The sequence below is a fragment of the Dasypus novemcinctus genome, chromosome 7 (assembly GCF_030445035.2).
Source record: "Dasypus novemcinctus isolate mDasNov1 chromosome 7, mDasNov1.1.hap2, whole genome shotgun sequence".
In the NCBI taxonomy this organism is placed as follows: domain Eukaryota; kingdom Metazoa; phylum Chordata; class Mammalia; order Cingulata; family Dasypodidae; genus Dasypus; species Dasypus novemcinctus.
This window is the reverse complement of record NC_080679.1, coordinates 82,370,085-82,390,285: the sequence shown is the minus strand read 5'-3', so window position 1 is coordinate 82,390,285 and position 20,201 is coordinate 82,370,085. Positions and strand designations below refer to the sequence as shown.

The window sequence follows — 20,201 nt, the reverse complement described above, 5'->3', positions numbered from 1 at the left end:
TATAGACTTGCCAGTTAGTTATTCATAAGAAATAAGATGGTCCATTTGAGACCTTAACTTCATGTTGAATTCAGGAAACATTTTCACAGTATTTATAGATATTCTGGTTATTTTGAGGTTATCATTAATCAAAGGACAGATCTCATATGTGTTAAAACAGAAGTGATTTCAGGTCCTGCACTGGTCTTCCAAGATACATCATATAAACATGTTGGCTACCTTTGAGAGGACTTATCTCAGAAAACAAATATCAATTATGATAATATGTGCTTCCAAAGAGTAGAAAATATTTGGTCTTGAGGCTGTAATGAGAACCCAGGGCTTCTGACATAGAGGTTTTGTTGTTGCTTTTAAGGTTTTTTTCATTCTTTCATTATACTAAGTTTATTCAAAAGTAAATATATACTCAAGAATTCAAAAATTTTTCTGAGCTCCCATGGTTCTTAGTTATATTTTAAATTAAAACCTGATTAATTAAATGTTCTTACCTACAATGGAGAGAATCACAACCACAAAATCAAAAATGTTCCATCCTATCGTGAAGTAGTAGTGTCTGAGGGAGATCAGTTTCAGCACACATTCTCCAGTGAAAAGGATAATGAAAACCAAATTTATCCAATATAAAACATCAGTCATATATTGACTCTGTCCCTCTTTTTCTACCATCATGGTTACCATGTTAAGACAGATAAGAACCATGATGGTGATATCAAAAGCTTGGTTTGTTACTAAGTCAAATATACATCCTTGGAGTTTGTTCTGCAAGGAAACAGGAATAATACGGAATGTTGAATAAGTTTTGCAAGTGGTATCCACAAATCATTATATCTGTAAAGAAAAAAGTATCTATCATCATGCATAAAACTTTTCTGGTCATGGATTCTTGCTTTGCACAAGAAATAGTATTAATGAGTTAAAGCTAAGTCAGAGTAAATAAAAACTTTTTATTCCATTGACTTTCAGTTTAACAGACCAGTCTTCAGTTAACCTTTTATTCTAGCATTTATTTTTAAGCTTATTTATCCTTGTATGTCATATATGAATTGCCATGATCACAAGGTGGCTTTTTACTGAGATAACTTCAGCTCCACTACCTCCGTTATGTGCAGGCAATAAAATAAGTCTCTAAATTTCTGCTTTGGCCTACTACTTTAACCAATGTATTGTGTTGTATTGTACTGATATTACTGTTGTATTAGAGACCTATATTTTCCTATATTTTCCATGTATTTCTACATATGCCCATACTTATATATTACTTTTCTTGTCAATCTCATCCCTACTACTATGCTTTCCAGAAAACACAAGATTTTTCAAAATCCCTTTAAGAGTTGCATAGGCAGAGTTTGAGGGCAATGTATCAAGATCAAGTAAGGCACTTTAAAATTTGAATCCCAGAGTCTCAAACCCACAGATTATGATTCCATAGGTCTGGGTGGGACCTTTCAATGTGTTCATTTATAAAGTACCAGGTGATCATTCTGAGCCAGCAGGGCCCTAATTGTATACCCGTCTTTAGGATGCTCTGTCTTAAGCCATGATCCTTTGGGAAGGTATGTTACAATGAGTGTAAGTCGAAATGCATGTAATGAGTTTACACTTTTATTCATTAGTTAGAGAAATACAAACTATTTGACAGCTAAGGCTATTTCTTCCCCTCTGAGTCTATTTTGTCTGAATCCACATTAGGATTCATGACCAGTCCAGCTGTTTCTCTTGCTATTTGTTGTAATACTAGCACACCTCTATATGTTAGTTTTACACTGCTGATAAATACCAGTCAGTACATCATAAAACTGTCATTTGGAGCAGTCGTCAATCAAAGGCATATTTTGTTTTGATTCTCTATAGGTCATTTTACTCATAGTAAGTAGTGAAGCTGAAATAAAAATAAAAGCCTATATAGCTATTTTCACTTTATAAAATATAGGAAAGATGGAAAATTAAGAATTGTGATAATGTTCAAACTACACATATTAAGCTTCACTAAGGACTTTCATTTAAATTTTTAAAACAAATACATTCATGGTTAAGAAATAGTTATTCATGAAAGATGAATTAAAAATTCATGGAAAGTGAATTAAAAATAATTCAAATATTTTCATGCTATAGATAATTATTTTTACCCCTGGACGAGGAATTGGCTTTTGTGGCTTCTTGGACCCAAGCTTTTTCATTGCATTATAATATTTTTTCTGTTCTTCTGTCATAAAGATATCTTGACCTCCAAGGTAAAGAAATAAAAAAAAAAACATAAAAACTATTTAAAACCATAATCATTGTCTAGATGTCCAGAACTTTTATATAATTAAGGTTGGTTAAAAAATGTTTTAATATTAAAAGTATTTTATTATGGGAAAATTAGCTATAAATACAATCTGTCTTATACATGATCCAAACAACATACGGGTTTATAAGAAATGAAAGTAGTGAATATCTTATATGATGATTTGGCAAACATTTAAGAGGCTTGTAAGACGTAAGGGCCAAAAACAGTAGCTGAAATAATATTAGTTTAAAAATTATTTGTGTTCATTTTAATGTGCCATCTTTCCTTTAGCTGAGAAGTAATGAACATGCAGTAAATATACAGATAGCTCAAGAAACTCTTTGCTACTTCTTTAATTCCAAGTAAAGAAATTTCATATTAAGCACTTTGTTGGATGTCGACATGAGACATGATAGAGTTCTAGGTGTTGAGGAAATTAACAATATTCCAGGGTCACTCAAATGAAAGACTTTTCAGTTGAATATATGAACGAAAACAAGCTTTAAGGATCAACAGTAAAATGCCCACATCTGAATGAGGTTTCATACTTTCCTTGTAGCAACTGGATCGCACTAACTCTCCTCTCAAACATTAATCCTATTTTCTTTCATTATAAAATAGGGGGGATTGTGACTCAGAAATCATATAGGCTAATGGAGTGTATGTTAATATTACCTTGTGAGCCAGAATTACAAGGTAAAAAATTGAGTAACTATTCTTCTTATGTTGATCTCCTACACTTAATCTGTTACCTTCTGACAAATGGGATAAATGATACCAGGTTAGTTCCTTTTGACTGTCTATATTTTCTGCTTCCTCGTTGTGAAAAGTGATAGGGTTTTGTTTGGGGAAACAATAAAGATTAGAAAACCAGTTTTTAAGTGGTAGTCTTTTTTCTCCTCTAAGAGACAGTTTATATTAGTAAACCAGTTTTTAAATGGTGGTCTTTTTTTTCTCCTCTAAGAGATAAGTTATATTGACATAATTCAACTATGAGGAAAAATATGTATGTGGTAGAAATTGTTCTTCATAGAACTTGCTACCTGCAGCATATCCTTTAGTCAGTTTTCTAAAGGATAAATTTCAAATGTACTTGAGTATTTTCAAGAAAAGAAAAACCATTAATGTTGTATGAGGTTAATTATGTATAAGTCTTGTTAATAGTTTAAAGTGTTATAACAGTTTTAACTCATGGAAATTAAAAGTAAAATTTATTCCACAGTAATAAAATATATGGTCTATAGCCAAGCACTGGAAAAGTCTAAATATCACAAAGGGGTGAGGTGATATCAGAAGTATGGGTTGTTCTTTCAGACTCTGCTCATTTCTTAAAATTATCTGTAATTATCTTTACAGAGTCACACATATTCTGTGAAGGACTGCAATGTCATATTTCAGTCAAGGCAAAAATTAGGATAACCCATGTAATAAGGGGCTTATTGTGAAGGCTATACTGTTCCAAAATCTTTACTTGTGGGTTCTGGAGTAGAAGATAATCTGATTATGGTTTCCCTTTAGTTCCTGGAATAGGTAATATTCAGCTCCTGTCATACTTCATTTTCTTATTTGTCAAATGCATAATGACAACTAGACTTCCCTTTCTCTCTTAGAATGCTCTAATTCATCTTTCTTCTAGTTGATAGGTAAACTTTATGTAATTTTGGTATTAATCTGATCTGTCGATGCTGGGCATGGGAGAGAGCCTTGTGATAATGCCAAGAGAAGTCCAGATTCTTTGCTGCACAATCTGTGGGAGCCAAATATTACAGCATGCTAAGAACTTACCAGGAAAAGGTAGGAAAACACTGGGAACAAACTGTGTTAGAGCTGAAAAGGAAAGTAGCAGGCTTTGTCTTTCCGTGACAACCATGTTGATGGCTGTCAACATGATGAGGGTGGGGTGAAACTAAGAAATTAAAAGGTGCTCTAACAGAGAAAGTTTTGCCATCGTTTTGTTTTGTTTTGTTTTACTATAGTTTATATGGGCCTTCTGTAAAATGCACTTCTCGGTGGAGAATTTCTGGAAGTCAGGCTGTTCTTTTTCTACTTACCCCCTATGTTAAGGTTGTTTTACGTAGTGATTAAGAGTTCAGTTCTGGTGTCAGATCATCTTTGTTCAAATCCCTCTCTTGTCCTTGGATAAGTTGCTTAATCTCTTTAAGTATAATTTACTTTATCTTTACAATTGTAACTACAGTTCAAAGAGGTGGAAACAGTTGGTAGAAGCATATGGTGAGAGTGAAGTGGTGAAGTTTAAAAGCATTGAGAGGGAAACGGACTTTGGCCCAGTGGTTAGGGCGTCCGTCTACCATATGGGAGGTCCGCGGTTCAAACCCCGGGCCTCCTTGACCCGTGTGGAACTGGCCATGTGCAGTGCTGATGCGCGCAAGGAGTGCAGTGCCACGCAAGGGTGTCCCCCGCGTGGGGGAGCCCCCACGCGCAAGGAGTGCGCCCGTGAGGAAAAGCCGCCCAGCGTGAAATGAAAGAGCAGCCTGCCCAGGAATGGCGCCACCCACACTTCCCGTGCCGCTGACGACAACAGAAGCGGACAAAGAAACAAGACGCAGCAAATAGACACCAAGAACAGACAACCAGGGGAGGGGGGGGAATTAAATAAATAAATAAATCTTTAAAAAAAATAAATAAATAAAAGCATTGAGAGGCAACACAGTATTGTGATAAAAATCTGGGCTTTAAAGTAGAAGAGACCTTTGAATCCTGACTATGGGAGTGACCAGTTACTTGATTTGAAAAGTTTCTCATCCTCTCCAGGCCTCCCTCGGTTTACATATTCGTGTAAAGATACCACTTTTCATAAGTTTTGTGGAACAGCTGAGTTCCACATCTACCAGCAAAGCCATCTGCCAGAATCTACCAGAAAGCCTCCTGCATAGTAGGTAGTAGGTGCTAACTACCCAAAGTGTTGGTCCCTTCCTCTTTCCTTCCCCTAGTAGGGTGGGAAGAAATCCAAAGTCATTCAGGAAAGGGCAGAAAATAAAAGGTATGCTTAGATTACAAAATGAAATACTAGACAGATGGTAAGGGGTACTTATCAGTGATAGTCAATCAGTAACTTTTGCCTGATGGCAATGGCGATAAGGACAGCCCAGCCCATCTTCTTGCAGCAGCAATTCTTATTGTAAGTTCAGTGTTTAAAAGCAAAGGGATCTTATGCAAGAAGGAAATCCTTCTGCTTTAAATGTTGTGAAAATTATCATAGCCAAATGAATTTTCTGAGTTCATTAATGTTTAGATAGTATTTAGCAGCATGAAATAATTACATCATAAGTTCTTGAGCAAAGGCAGTCTATTGCAAGGACCTTCTTTGCTGTCCGTTATCACAGGCTGTTCCAAGTTAGAAAACTGAATAGCAACAGTGAATACTGTAGAAATGCCTTTTGCTCAGTAATACTTGAGTTGCTGTGATATTTGATTATCCATTTGGTTCTTACAGAAAAATTAAGTGTTATTGATGGCCACTGTTGTAATAGTATATTGCTTGTATAGTAATGGGCTTTATGTGCTAGATTTTAATATCCTTGAGCCTGGGCAAGTGCACAAGTCTTTTTAAAAGAAACATGGTTTACTTGCACAAAACTGATCAGTTTTGAGAGATTGTTAATGCCTTTGAAGTGGTTTTAGTAGATGTGAAACAAATGGTGAGAATTTGAATTGGCCCCTCTTATTATAGTTTTGAAATTGTCTATTTAATTTATCAATTCATTTTCATGCCCTGATTTTATATACTTGTGTCTATCAATAAACATTGTGAAACTTGAAAAGACAAAAACAAAAAAAACGGGGTTAAAGTAACTAAGACTGTGTCTGTTCTATCCATGGTCAAACTGCTTTTTCTAGACATGTGTTTAATTTAACCTGCACAGGAAATGCTGTGGAATCATATGTGTACACTTACATATCACATATACAAATATATAATGACTAAAGTTGAAAAAAAAATTAAAAAATTAGGGCACACTTTGCAATATTACTTTAAAGATTAAAATTAGTTATTCAACATCCTCTGCTTAAAGGCATAAATACATGAGAATGTTAACTAAATTTTACCTTCAGATATAAAATGTAAGAATGGAACATGAAATTTTAAAAAATCTTTGTAAAATAAACATTTATATTTGGAAACATAAGCATAAACAAAATTTTAATATTTACTAAAATCTTCTCTTGTTATGATTTGTCAATACTGTGCATTAATAAAATTTCAGTGCGTGGACATCTGCCTTCTCTTAGAAGTTATGACGGTACTTGAAATCATTCTCTCATATTTCTACCCTTCATCCTCTGAAGATCTCTTTTCCTGTGGGTGGCAGCACAGCCATAGTAACTCAGTCAATTGACAGAAACCTGAGACAGTGATTTCTGCCTTGCAAATCACAAACAATGCTATAGACTCCACCCCCCAAAATCTCTTAATTGAATATATTCCCATTCTCCACTGCCACAGAGAACTAATTTGGAGACTGTAACTGGTCCAGGTGGCAGGTAAAGCAGGATTTGAACTAGTCTTTGGTTCTTCCACTCTCCTAATCATTCCGTACATCATTGCTAGATCAGTTTTTTAATGAAAGCTCGGTTTCACAGTCTCTGGAAAGGGTGACTTATTAAAATGGTACTTCCTAACTGTCAGAATGTATGCAAGTAATGTAACCTTTCTGAGAGGTTAAGTAGGAATACCATACTTATATCTTCTAGATTTGTTGTAAAACCTGACTAACATTATGGATGTGAAGTACTTTACACAGGATCAGACACATCAGGGTCTAAAAAAAAAAAAAAAATCCTGTGTATAATGTTCTTCCTTGCTCAAAATACTTGAATGACTCACTAGGTCCTATGGAAACATGTCTAACATGGCTTCTCATATCTGCTCTCAACAAGTGAAGACCTCACTTATCATTTCTCTCCTCAAATCTTAAACTCCAAACAAACTGCATGGGTTTCTAGTTCTTAAATATCTGCCTATTTTGTTGGTGCCAAGCATTTGCTGACACATTCTGTTCCCCTGCAACTGGATTATCCGTCCTTTTGTTACATGTCATCCTGTCCATCTTCTGAAGCCTATTCAATTTTCATAGATTTCATAAAACTCTCTAGAGCATCATCAACAAGGTCTAACCTCTTCCTGCCCATATACATTTTGTTGTTATCCCTTCCTACTGTATTTATCACTATCTTATAGTATTTGGGGATACTGCATAGTCTGTTGCAGCATACAGACAACAGGTACAGGATGCATGGGATCAAATGCTGACTCCATCAATTACATGTTTGATATAAAAGTTTGTGAGATAAAAATCTCATTAGAGAGAAGTGTCTGACTCAAACAAAGAATCTACAAGTCTTAATTGCATTGCATGTATCATTTCTTCTATAATATAAACTCTTTGCACTCAGGAACTATATCTTATGTTGTTACCCCCACCTGCCCCAACACATGCTACAAGAACAGTGTCTCTAACAGAATAGAATGACCATTTATGAAATATGTTTTTAATAAAATAACTAATGCATTCATTTTCCTTAATTACTTAAGCCTTTATGGGGAATACTGGAGAAAAGCTGAATAATTGATAATGCTTTATAAAAATTATGAATTTTGAAATATTTCTTTTCTGTTCAAAGATGAATGAGATTAAGCATGTAATGATATACTGGTAAATTATTTGAAAAATAAATGACACTCTAATGAAACTAAGTACTATTTGATCTCAAATTAAATTTCACAGTTTTTGAAAAAAAATTCTTCATTTCTTTTCAGTACAATGAAGAAAGATTTGAAATACTTATCTTCTTTTTTTGTTGGTTGAAATTATCTATGATGACACCAATAAATAGGTTCAAAGTGAAGAATGACCCGAAGATGATAAAGATGACAAAATAAATATACATGTAAAGGCTGAATTCATACTTGGGCTGCTGATCTACCTATAAAATTAGCAAACATTAGCAGCATGTTCACAATAACATTTGTTATAAATTTTCTACACGTTTTGACAAAATAATCCAAATAGTGCTATCCTTGGTAAATCTGGTATTTCAGAAGCTATAGCATTGTTGAGGGTCAATATAATCATTCTTAAAAATTTATTCAACATTCAATAGCTATTTATTGTATACATACTATGTACAAAAATATAATCTTCAAATTAGTACAATTTGTATGTTATACTTGTTTTCAGCTTTGTAGGACAATTTAGTAAATATATGACCTAAAATATGTTATTTATATCCAGAAGAACTGTAAAAGAAGATATATATTTACATAAATTTTGCTCATGTTTTCTTAGGTTACAGAAATGTCATCACAGATTTTGTGATGATATGAGTTAGTTGTCTTCAAACTTCGAGTGGAATTTATTTTATATAAACTCTCCCATGGAACTTCAAAATAAATATAAAAACAATAAAAACTGTCTTGTGGTAAATATTAGTTTACCAAAAGAAAAATGAAATAACTATTTGTTAAACTAATATTTACTGAGTACTCATTATTGCCAGGCTAGGCAAAGGACTGTACTTGGCATTTTCTTATTGGATCTTCTATGCAGTAAGCATTTGAGTTATTTTCCTTTTACAGGAGAATAAACTAAGGCTGGGAGAGGTAAAGTAATTTGTCTTATATGTGGTAGAGCTAGAATTTGAGACAGGCTCTCTCTTTTTACTTCCAAATGCTGCACTCTTAACCCTAGGCTACTATCAGATGGAACTCTTTCACTGCTGGTACACACCAAGCACTCTGTGGTGCCACTGTCTGAAAACCACTGAACTAAGCTAAGATCAGTGTATGTTGATTGTAGTGTATGTTGGTCAATACTTACATTAACTGAATCAACTGCTGCATACATAATATCCATCCATCCCTTAAATGTTGCCTGTACATATAAAAATTTATAAAATATGAATATGAAGCTCATACTGTAAATAGCCATAAATGTACATTAGCCTGCTTCACTTAACATTATTAAAAATGCATTTCATATCACATTCTAAATCTTGGTTCTATACAATTATTTCCAAACTACTAAACTGTCTTTGAATTTTCCACATGTGCTCTTTTCCTCAGAGGTGGAAGGGAAGTTTATGAATAAGGCAGGAAACATTTTCCTCCATTTCTTAAGGATTCTCTGTGCTAGTGGAAGTCCTCTCTCCATCCCATGTAATGTCCCAAAAAGTGAGTATTCATTTTAGGAGCAATATTCAGAGGGTGAAACGGTGGGCATCCAAAGGACACGAAAAAGTCAATTGTGAATTAAAAACTGAAGTTGTAAAAGAATCTGTATTTCTTAGGTCATGTTTATATGCACTCTGGTTTTAGTTATGAAGTACATTATCATTTATAGTTAACAGATTATTTGAATGTCCTACGTCTTCACACAATTTCCATTAAAATACCAAACATTTATGAACGGGGTCACTTACAACTTGGAGCAGAGACAGGTAGCCAAGTCCAACATTATCAAAGTTCACTTTCAGGTTTTTCCATCGCACATTCTGACTAACATTGATAAGGGTAAAACAATCAGAACGATTCTGAACTTGACTCGAAGGAAACCGTGACCCATCAGTGGTGTTGATACACTCATAGAACTTGCCAGCAAACAAATTTACTCCCATGATGCTAAATATTAGCCAGAATATAAGACACACAAGTAGAACATTCATAATGGAAGGAATTGCTCCTATGAGTGCATTCACAACCACCTAGTATTCAAAAGAAAGAAACAAGTGATTAGAACCAATAAAAATGTTAAAAGGACAACATTAAATGAAATACAAGGCAGTACTACAGAAATGAGAAAATTCACCCTTAAATGTATATGACACCAAATCAACCAACTAACGTGTTTACTGAATGCCTACTATATGCCCAGCAGCGTGCCAAGCAAGTCAAAATTAGACATGAGCCCTGCCATCAATGAGTTTACAATCATTTATGGGGGAGAGTATAGACTACAATGTAGACCACTGTCCATGTGGTGCAGCAGTGCTCCAAAATGTATTCACCAGGTGCAGTGAATGTGCCATGATGATAAAAGAGGTTGTTGATGTGGGAAGAGTGGGGTAGGAGGGGTGGGGAGTATAGGAGGACCTCATATTTTTTTAATGTAACATTTAAAAGAAAATAAAGAAGAAAAAAATAAAATAAAAATAAAAATAAAAAAACAGAAAATAAACAAAAAAAGAATACATGATTAACAAACAGTTAAAACTATTAGCAAAAATACAATATAATGTTGAACAAAATTACTAAAACAGATTAAATGAACACCAAAAGCCTGATATTGGTAAGCTGAAGTCAAAATCTACACATTCTAGAAAAGAGAAATTTATAAATATAAATGATAAAAAATAAATGTTAAAGGTTTGTGGCTCTGGAATTATGATTGGGGGTCATTTTTCTCTGAGATTTGGCTGATTCTTCCATATGTGAATTCAGTAAAATCTTTGGGTCTGTTTCTTCATCTGCAGAATAAGAGCAAGCTTTTCAAATTTATTATTCTAACTCTAAAAATACTTTATATATAAGTCCTTTGCCAAATATAGATCATGCTGGCCTCAGGTAAAACAAAAATAAGGTTAATTTATCTTAAATACTTGCTTTATTTCTGCATTTTAGCATTGCCACTGCTATTGTTCATCTAACCACTGCCCCCGAAATATGAGAGCAAGTACAAAATAAGAAATATTTGTCAATTCATAAGGACCAATTCTGTTGTTTTTTTAAACAAAAACCAAAACAGTTGTTTTTGTATTTAATCCAGAAAGCCTGTTCTTGATTTTGAAGTAGAATTTCAGACAAAACAACTCAAATACATTATTTCATTTATTCTTCAAAATGACCCTGCGGCATTGAAGAAATGTTACCTCCTCTTTGCATGGCTAATAATTGTAACTAAATAGACATATTTGCCCCTCCAAATGTAGTAAAACATTCACCTGCATCCAATTCACCTGTATTAGGGATAAAGTGAAGTGCAGGCAGTATAAAAATAAGGGACTGAATTAATTACTCAGGAAAGTGGTTTCTTAGGGGAAAGCATGAAAATGCAATGTAGTATATGCTAGAATCCAGGGGCCAATCAAAAGTTCTGGATCAGTTGCAATATTCTATTCTCAAAAAATGAAGTTTATGTCAATGAATTCCAATACTACCTTCTCGCATAAAATGAACTTGTAAATTTCAATTCTTGTTTGATACTGAGTAATTATATACGAAAAGATTCCTGTAAGTAATGATGTCTCTTGCATACTTGAGCACCATATATAATGGAGACATTAAGTAGTAGAGGTTACAGTCATAATTAAGAAACAATGAAGCTCTGCTCGCCTGAAAGATCTCAAAAGTTCACCTTGAGGGCTTGTGATGGGCTGAGCCCCATCCCAGTTTCTGATGCAGTACATATAGATTGGGGCTTGAGACTTTGCATTTCTAGTAAGTTTCCTGATGATGCTGGACAGCGGATCACTCTTTGAGAACCACGGAGTTAAACTAATCTTAATTTTAAATTGCTTAGAGACTACGGGTAGAGATGTAATCAGATCAATAAGTCAAATACAATTAATAAGGTTTTTGGGTGTCTGAATGTAGACAAAGAATGTCTAATTATACCTGATGGTAAACTGAAAAGGAAATTTAAAAAGTGTTTTTCAGTGATATTGATGGGTTAGAGTTGAGGCAGGGTAGGGGGAAGCATTCTAGTTTGAGGGAACAACTGAGGCATGAGAGAGCAGGTATAAATCTGGAGAACAAGAAATGTGAGGAGAGTAACACAGGAGGATATGGAGTATAGAGAAGATAAGGTCATTGCCCTACAGGTGTTTTACGAAGGAGTTATTAGTTTAATATGGTCCTTACAGTCAGGCAGCTGGGAGTTTTTGGTCATCTTACCTTGGTTGTCTCTTCTAAATATCTCTCTTCTGGTACTACACAACCTTGCACAAATGAAGTAAATTCTCCAACTCTTGATTTTATCAAGTGTAATTTGAGAATATTTCCACTTATTTGTAACAATATTTTAAGAAGGAAATAAAATGGGATGGGTGATGCTACTTCACTTTCCTATATTTTCTTACATGCCTTACCCAGGGTAGCTCCTTTAACAAGTATTATTTGAGTCCCTGATACAGGCAGGGCCTTGATGACTTGTATATGAGACATGGTGTCAGGACTAATAGTATCCCCTCACTTGAATTTTCTTAGCACAGAGAAAATTTCCACTTAAAAAGTGAAAATTTGCTTATTTAGATCTTTCTATCCCCAGCAATGTTAAAGGAAGCATTATTGCATTTCATCAATTCCTTTGCTAAACAATATGTACAGAAATTATGTATGGGTACATGTTTATATACACATGTATACACACTTATGTACACAGTTCATACATATATAGACTATGTATATATGTATGCATATGTGTGTGCATAAATATAAATAGTCCATAATTCTGACATGCCCTTTTATTCATATTTTATATCACAGTTACAAAACAGGCATATTATTGGGAAGTTTGGTATTTTCTTACCCTCATTCCTTCAAATCTAGATAAGGCTCTTAGAGGTCTTAAAGCTCTAAGTGTCCGGAGTGATTTAATGGGACCAAGTTCTGAGTAGCCAAGAGTGTTTGCTACTAAAGTAACCAAAGAAACCTACAAAAAAAAAAAAAAAGGAATTTTCATTAATTGTTTCATTGAAATGATAATACATAAAGAGAAAAAGACATTTTCTAAGCTCACTAAAAGCAACTCAACAAGAACAATGTAATTTTATATATCAAGTTATCTAAGTCATTGCCTGAAAATAATGAGTAGGTAAGTGCTTTTGCAAGGAACTAGCTTTAAAAGAATGTTAACCAAAATAAGAGTAAGTTGTAGAAGGAAAACAGGCTCTCTCTTATATCTTAATAGAAATCACATAAGTACTTTTCATATATTTATAATCAATGATTATGTAGTTGCTTATTAAATGTAAAAAACTAATTAGAGTAATTATCAAAATTTCAAATGAAAGAAAACCCTGGGCATGACAAAGTATGTGATTCTGACGCTATCATAAAAGTATGGCACCCACTCAATGAAGACAACTTAGTCCTAGTAAAACCTTATTTAAAAGCATTCACCATCCCAGAATCCTCAGGACTGGGGCATGGACTATGGACTAGAGTGGACTTACTGGTATTCTACTATAGACTTACTGTAATTCTAGCAATGGAAGAACTTATATCATTGACGTGGAAGCAGTGGCCACTGGAGGTTCTGAGATCAGGGAAAGAGAAAACAAGTGTAATACGAGGGCATTTCCAGGACTTGAATGACATTGCAATGACAGATACAGACCATCACTTGCCATAACTTACAGAATGGAGTGGGAGAGAGTGTAAACCACAATGTAAACAGTAATCCATGCTTAGTGGCAATGCTCCAAAATGTGTTCATCAATTGCAATGAATGTATCCCACTAATGAAGGATGTTGTTAGTGGGGGCAAATGTGGGTGGTGTGGGAAACAGGGCTTATGGGAATCTTCTATCTTTTTTATGTAACATTTATGTAATCTAAATATCTTTAAAAAATACAATTAAAAATTTAAAAAATAAAAGCATTCTGAAGACCCATGATCAGATCTACCAGCAATTAGTTGAAAATCTCAGTTATTGAAGATAGCATGAGTGTAGGTCATCTTGCTGCCTTCAGAATCAACACAGATAAATAAGAAAATACCCTAGCCACAATAATTTTAACCAGCGTTCAATGGAAACTTATATTCTAATCACGTTATTTTAGAAAAAAATCATGAACAGAAATAAAATCAATACACACTTTAGTAACACTGCAAGGAGCTTCTCCATGACCTAAGATCTGTAAATGCATTCAGCCTCCATTCCATTTAAAATAGTCATTTGTTTCAAACTGTGTCAGCTGTAAACAATGTCTAAGAACAATGTCAGCAATACACATGTTCACTCTGAATTAAGGTAGTGACAGAGATTTAAGTTGCCTAGGCAAAGCAGGGAACATCTGAGAATTAATGTCTGTAATTTTAACTATTTAAAGAGTTGAAAATTCAAGCTTGCCCACAAGCTCACTCTTGCTGTTATCAGAAACAAGTAACCTAATTTAGAGAGCAGGGTTTGTTGAAATGTTTGTTCTCCTGTAGTTCTGAATGTCTCAATTAATGTAAAATTACTTTCCTTTTTTTTAATTCCTCAAACAATCTACCAGGCAGAATGGATTGTCCCTCAGATCAATCTCAAATTTTATCCAGTTGTTCTGTTCCATTATTTTCCACTTAATAAAGTTTTGAAATTTGAATAGCACCTAAGGAAGTGGCAGACTTGGATTGCTTTTTTATCTAGCAATCCTTTTTGGATTGATTTGTGCCCCTCAGAAAGACATGTTCAAATCTTAACCCCCAGTTAAAACATTTTTAGCCCTTTTGTTTTCAAAATAGTAGATATTTCACATTTAATATTTAAAGTTACATACTGCCTAAATTAAATTTTATGCTCCTAAACAAGGAGATACATTGAATGAGAACCACCAGTTCAGATTTCTAAATGTAAGACAAAATAATTTCCCTTATTAAGCAGTCACATCTCTTTCTTAATTTAAAATAAATTGAACTCTACTTATAAATTTTTCTTTCTTAAGCAGGTGATGAAAAGAAGTATATTTGTGATAATATTTTTAAAAGTTTTTGAATATCAAATATTTTATAATTATAATAATTTTTAAAAGACCCAATTGTATTTAAAAGTTAAGAGAAAAGAAAAGAAATAACCTATATTCTTCTATTATTTTTTCTTATTTTGGTTAACTTTCCCCTAAATCTATTATATTACAAAAGCATGCATCTTATCCATTTTTTTCCAGGCAGTGACTAGATAACCTGATATATAAAGGGTAATCAAATAAAAACTCAAAGAATATGAAATTATTAACATAAGGTATCAAAAATTAGAGTTTTCCTAGAGCAGGGGTTTTTAACAAGGGGTTCATAAGACTGAATTGAAATTCAAAAAAAACATTCTTGTGGGGATGTGTTGGTACAGGTGTGATATATTTATTAAATAACACTCAATATAGTATGGACTTCCCTGTCTCAGAGGATGCCAGAGAGAAAATATGAGGTATAGTTGTACATTGGGAAAAATTTGCACTTTGTTTATATAGAAAATAAAATGTTACTGCTTTAAAAATCTTATTTATGAGGCTGTTAAACAGCTTTCTGAGCTTTAAACAACTAAATAATTGAACTTTTGGGTAAATATGATTAGTTTTGGTTTAATCTGGCAATCAGATTTTGCTATTTATGGCCATGCTAATTCATAATTGTGGTGTCTATGAATGATGTATTAATGACCTTTCTGCAAAGTCTGATGTAAACCCTTGGTTAAATGTTAAAGCACTTGTTAAAACTATAAACACGTGCATGCTGTATTCTAATTATTCTAAGTGTCAGATGGAAAATAAATCTTTAAAAACTGATGGTTGGATGTGACTATGATATTCCTCACAGTTATATTTCCTCTTGTTGAACTAAATATTTCTAAAAACAGAAACCTACAGCCTGAAAATATGAGCTAACAAAATTATAATAATGTACATCAATGAAGTTTTTTCAGGACTCTTAAAATAATCAATTCTTTAAAAAAAATTCTCAAAATACTTACATCAACAATTAAGAAATCCAGCCAACACCAGGCATTGGTGAAATATGTTTTGTAACCATATGCTACCCATTTTAGAAGCATTTCCAGAATGAAGATGTAAGTAAATATCTTATCAGCATACTCCAGGATAATCTTAATGGTCTTTTTCTTTTCAATATATATATCTTCAAAAGCCTATAGAAATAACATTTAAATTTCAATTCATGTACAACTGAGAACTTATGATTTATAGTGAAAACAAGAAATAAAAATTATAATCACTGAAATACAATACTGTAATGGGCCAGCTGACTTTCTTCTTAGTTTATAGCTATGCATAACACTTAGTTCTAGCCTTTTCACCACTGCATGCTGCTGGTTACCACAGGTTGAGAGAGGATAAAAGAAATTACTTATAATCCTCTAAAAGAGCTATGATCTCGGTCACCTTCAAGAATCTCCACTGTCATCTGACTCCCCTTCCTTTCCACTTCAATTTGGATAAACCCTAAGAGTTTCTTCAAGCACAATTCCAGTGATTTCTTCCTTTGAATTCTACACCCATATTTTATTAATCTTCAAGTTTCAGTTCTACAAACCACTATTGTAATTATTCCATGAATGTTGCATGTCTCACATGCTCTAAGATTGTAAGTGACTGACAGTAAATCTGTGGTCATAGCTACAAGTTCCTTGGGAAATAATTTGAATGGACTTAAAGACGTGAGCTCACTCAAGGCAAAGAAAGTGACAGCTGACCTATACAAGTCTAAAGTATTAGGATGTTCTCTTTAAGGTTTCAACATCATTCACCTTATTGGAGAAAATGAAAGTAAAAGAACCTGTGTCCTTAGTGGTTAACCTTACATTATCTATCCACTACCATGGGTTGCGTCTTTCTTATTCTTAGTTGAAATTCTGCTATACTTTAAAAATTATCCTTACCACTTTTTCCAAACTGTTAGTATCAAAATTGAAGGAAACAGACAGCCAGCAAGATGATGGCACAGTAGGAACTCCTAGAGTCAGCTTGTGCTACAGGGCAGTTAGTAACCACCCAGAGCTATCTAAAGCACCTGTTTGGGGGCTCCAGGAGGCCAGAAAAGCATCCTGCAATGTCCTCAAAATAATAGGAGGCTGCCCATGTGCAGAGAAGATTCCTAAGTAGAGCACTGCACGCAAAGGAGGCCTGTGCCCATCCTCCACTGGCGGCACCTATTCCACAGATGGAATTGGAAACTCCGCTTGCCAAAAATAGGGAAGGAAGAGATGGTTGGGCACCAGCTTCAGCTACTGATTAGTAAATTTAGTGGGCTAAAGTATAATCTTAAGAACAGCCAAAGTCTGAAAGAGGCCTGAAGCTGCCATTTTAACTTTGACCCCAGCATGAGGGGAAGCCAGGCTGACTAAAAATCACAGTGACAGGAGAGATTGGTTTCTTTTACCCAGCTTGGCCTGCAGCTCTAGCCTAGGCTTCAGCCCTACCTCTAGCAGGGAGGAAGCTGGAGGGCCCTGCACAAACCTATCCAGGTTACTGCAAGTACATTTGGCTGGCACAGACTGAATAGTCAGAAGTCTACTGGGACTACTGCGGTCATTTTGGACCCACACAACATAGATTGCTGCCTACACCTGCAAATCCATCCCTGCCCCAGGCAGGGAAGGAAGGGGAATGAGGCTTCATCACTCTCTCTGGGCAGTTACAGTCTAGGCCTGCACAACTTGGATTATTACACATAGCTGTGGCTCTGTTCCTACCACTGGCAAAGGAGAAAGTTGGAAGAAACTTCATTGGTTCCTAGGGCACTGAGGGCAACTTGAGACTCCACTGCTTACAGTACCAACTACGTCTTTGGCTCCTACTACACAACCAGTAAGGGAGAAAGGGCAAGAAAACTCTAAACTAAAGAGAGAAACTGCACCCAGAATAAATCCTCTAGTAAGCTGATGCTAACCCCAACAGAGAATTACAATCCACACCAAGAAAGAGGAAGATATGGCCTAGTTAAAGGAACAAGATAAGTCTTCCAATGACATAAAGGAGTTTAGAGAACTAATCATAGATGTTCGAACAAATCTCCTTAATAAATTCAATGAAATGGCTAAAGAGATTTAGGATATTGAGAAGATATTGGATGAGCACAAAGAAGAATTTAAAAGCATACACAGGGGAGCAGACTTGGCCCAGAGGTTAGGGTGTCTGCCTACCACATGGGAGGTCCAAGGTTCAAACCCCGGGCCTCCTTGACCCGTGTGGAGCTGGCCCATGCGTAGTGCTTATGCACGCAAGGAGTGCCATGCCACACAGGGGTGTCCCCGTGCAGGGGAGCCCCATGTGCAAGGAGTGCGCCCCGTAAGGAGAGCTGCCCAGTGTGAAAGAAAGTGCAGCCTGCCCAGGAATGGTGCCACACACACGGAGAGCTGACACAACAAGATGACACAACAAAAAGAAACACAGATTCCCGTGCTGCTGACAATAACAGAAGTGGACAAAGAAGATGCAGCAAATAGACACAGAGAACAGACAACTGGGGCAGGGGTTGGGGGAAAAGGGCAGAGAAATAAATAAATAAATAAATCTTAAAAAAAAAAAGATAAAAGCATACACAGAAAAATAGCAGATTTTATGGGAATGAAAGGTGCAATAAATGAAGTTAAAAATACACTGGAATCATGTAATAGCAGATTTGAGGAGACAGAAGAAAGGATTGGTAAGCCTGTAGAAATGGTCTCTGAAAGTGAACATAAAAAAGAACAGATGAAGAAAAGAATGGAAAAAAATGAACAAGGTCTTAAGAAATTAAATGACAGCAAAAGGCATGCAAACGTACATGTCATGGTTGTCCCAGAGGGGGAAGAGAAGGGAAACGGGGCAGAAGGAATATCTGAAGAAATAATGGTAGGAAATTTCCCAACCCTATTGAAGGACATAGATATCCATGTCCAGGAAGCACAACATACTCCCATCCAAAAAAATCCAAATAGATCCAAGACACATACTAATCAGAATGTCAAAGACAAAGAGAATTCTGAGAGCAGCAAGAGAAAAGCAATGCATAACATATAAGGGATAAGATTAAGTGCACATTTTTTCATCAGAAACCATAGTGGCAAGAAGACAGTGGTATGATATATTTAAGATATTGCAAAAGAAAAACTCCAAGAATCTTATATCCAGCAAGATTGCCTTTCAAAAATGAGGGTTGGGTTTAGAATATTCACAGACAAGCAGAAACTGAGAGAATTTGTAACCAAGAGACCAGCTTTGCAGGGAATACTAAAAGGTGTGCTACAGCCTGAAAAGAAAAGACAGGAGAGGCCTGAAAGAGAGTCTAAAATGAAGATTAGATCAATAAAAGTAACTGAAATGTCAAAAGAGTGGTTAAAATAAAATATGACAGATAAAACCAAAATATTCAGGAATAAACTTAACCAATAATATAAAGCACTTGTATTCAGAAAACTACAACTCATTAAAAGAAATCAAAAAAGACCTAGAAAATTGGAAGAATATTCCATGTTCATGGATTGGAAGACTAAATAGAATTAAGATGTCAATTCTACTCAAACTGATATACAGATTCAATGCAATTCCAATAAAAATTCCACCAGCATTTAAAAAATAAATGGAACACATGATTATCATATCTATTTGGAAGGGTAAGGGGTTTGGAATAGCCAGAGCCACCTTAAAAAGGAAAAGCAAAATTGGAGGACTCTCACTTCTGGACTTTAAATCATATTACCTAGATACAGTGGTAAAAATAGCATGGTACTGCAATAAAGACAGACATATTGACCAATGGAACTGAATTGATGATTCAGAAACATATCCTCACATCTATGGCCAAGTGATTTTTGATTAGCCTGTCAAGCCCACCCTGCTTGGGCAGAACAGTCCTTTCAGCAAATGGTTCTGAGGGAACTGGATACCCATAGCCAAAAGAAAGAAAGAGGACTCCTATCTCACACCTTATACAAAAATTAACTCAAAATGGATAAAAAGCTAAATATAAAAGCAAAAACCATAAAGCTTATAGCAGAAAATGTAGGAAAATATCCTCAAGACCTGGTGGTAGGTGGTGGATTCTTAAAGGAGATAAGAGGAGGACTGAGATGAACACTTGATGTTTAATGTATGTAGAAGTTTTAATTAACTTTAGTAAAAGTGTGGACATGTACAGAGTTGATGGTAACACATTATAGTGAGTGCCAGCTGGTTTATAAATGGGGTTGTGGCTGAAAATGGTAGTCTAGGGATATA

General features: G+C 34.9%; 1 protein-coding gene across 3 annotated transcripts in view; it reads right to left on the bottom strand.

Annotated features, from left to right (window-relative positions):
* Positions 1-20,201, bottom strand: part of SCN9A (sodium voltage-gated channel alpha subunit 9) — a 189,953-nt gene that overhangs the window by 6,169 nt on the left and 163,583 nt on the right. For all 3 annotated transcript variants that reach the window (XM_058300702.2, XM_071216330.1, XM_071216331.1), the window contains 7 exons: positions 15,959-16,132; positions 12,814-12,936; positions 9,710-9,991; positions 9,109-9,162; positions 8,078-8,215; positions 2,127-2,231; positions 489-759 (listed from right to left, as the gene is read on the bottom strand). In XM_058300702.2, the coding sequence (XP_058156685.1) occupies positions 489-759; positions 2,127-2,231; positions 8,078-8,215; positions 9,109-9,162; positions 9,710-9,991; positions 12,814-12,936; positions 15,959-16,132 (1,147 nt within the window). The remainder of the gene's footprint in view (positions 1-488; positions 760-2,126; positions 2,232-8,077; positions 8,216-9,108; positions 9,163-9,709; positions 9,992-12,813; positions 12,937-15,958; positions 16,133-20,201) is intronic.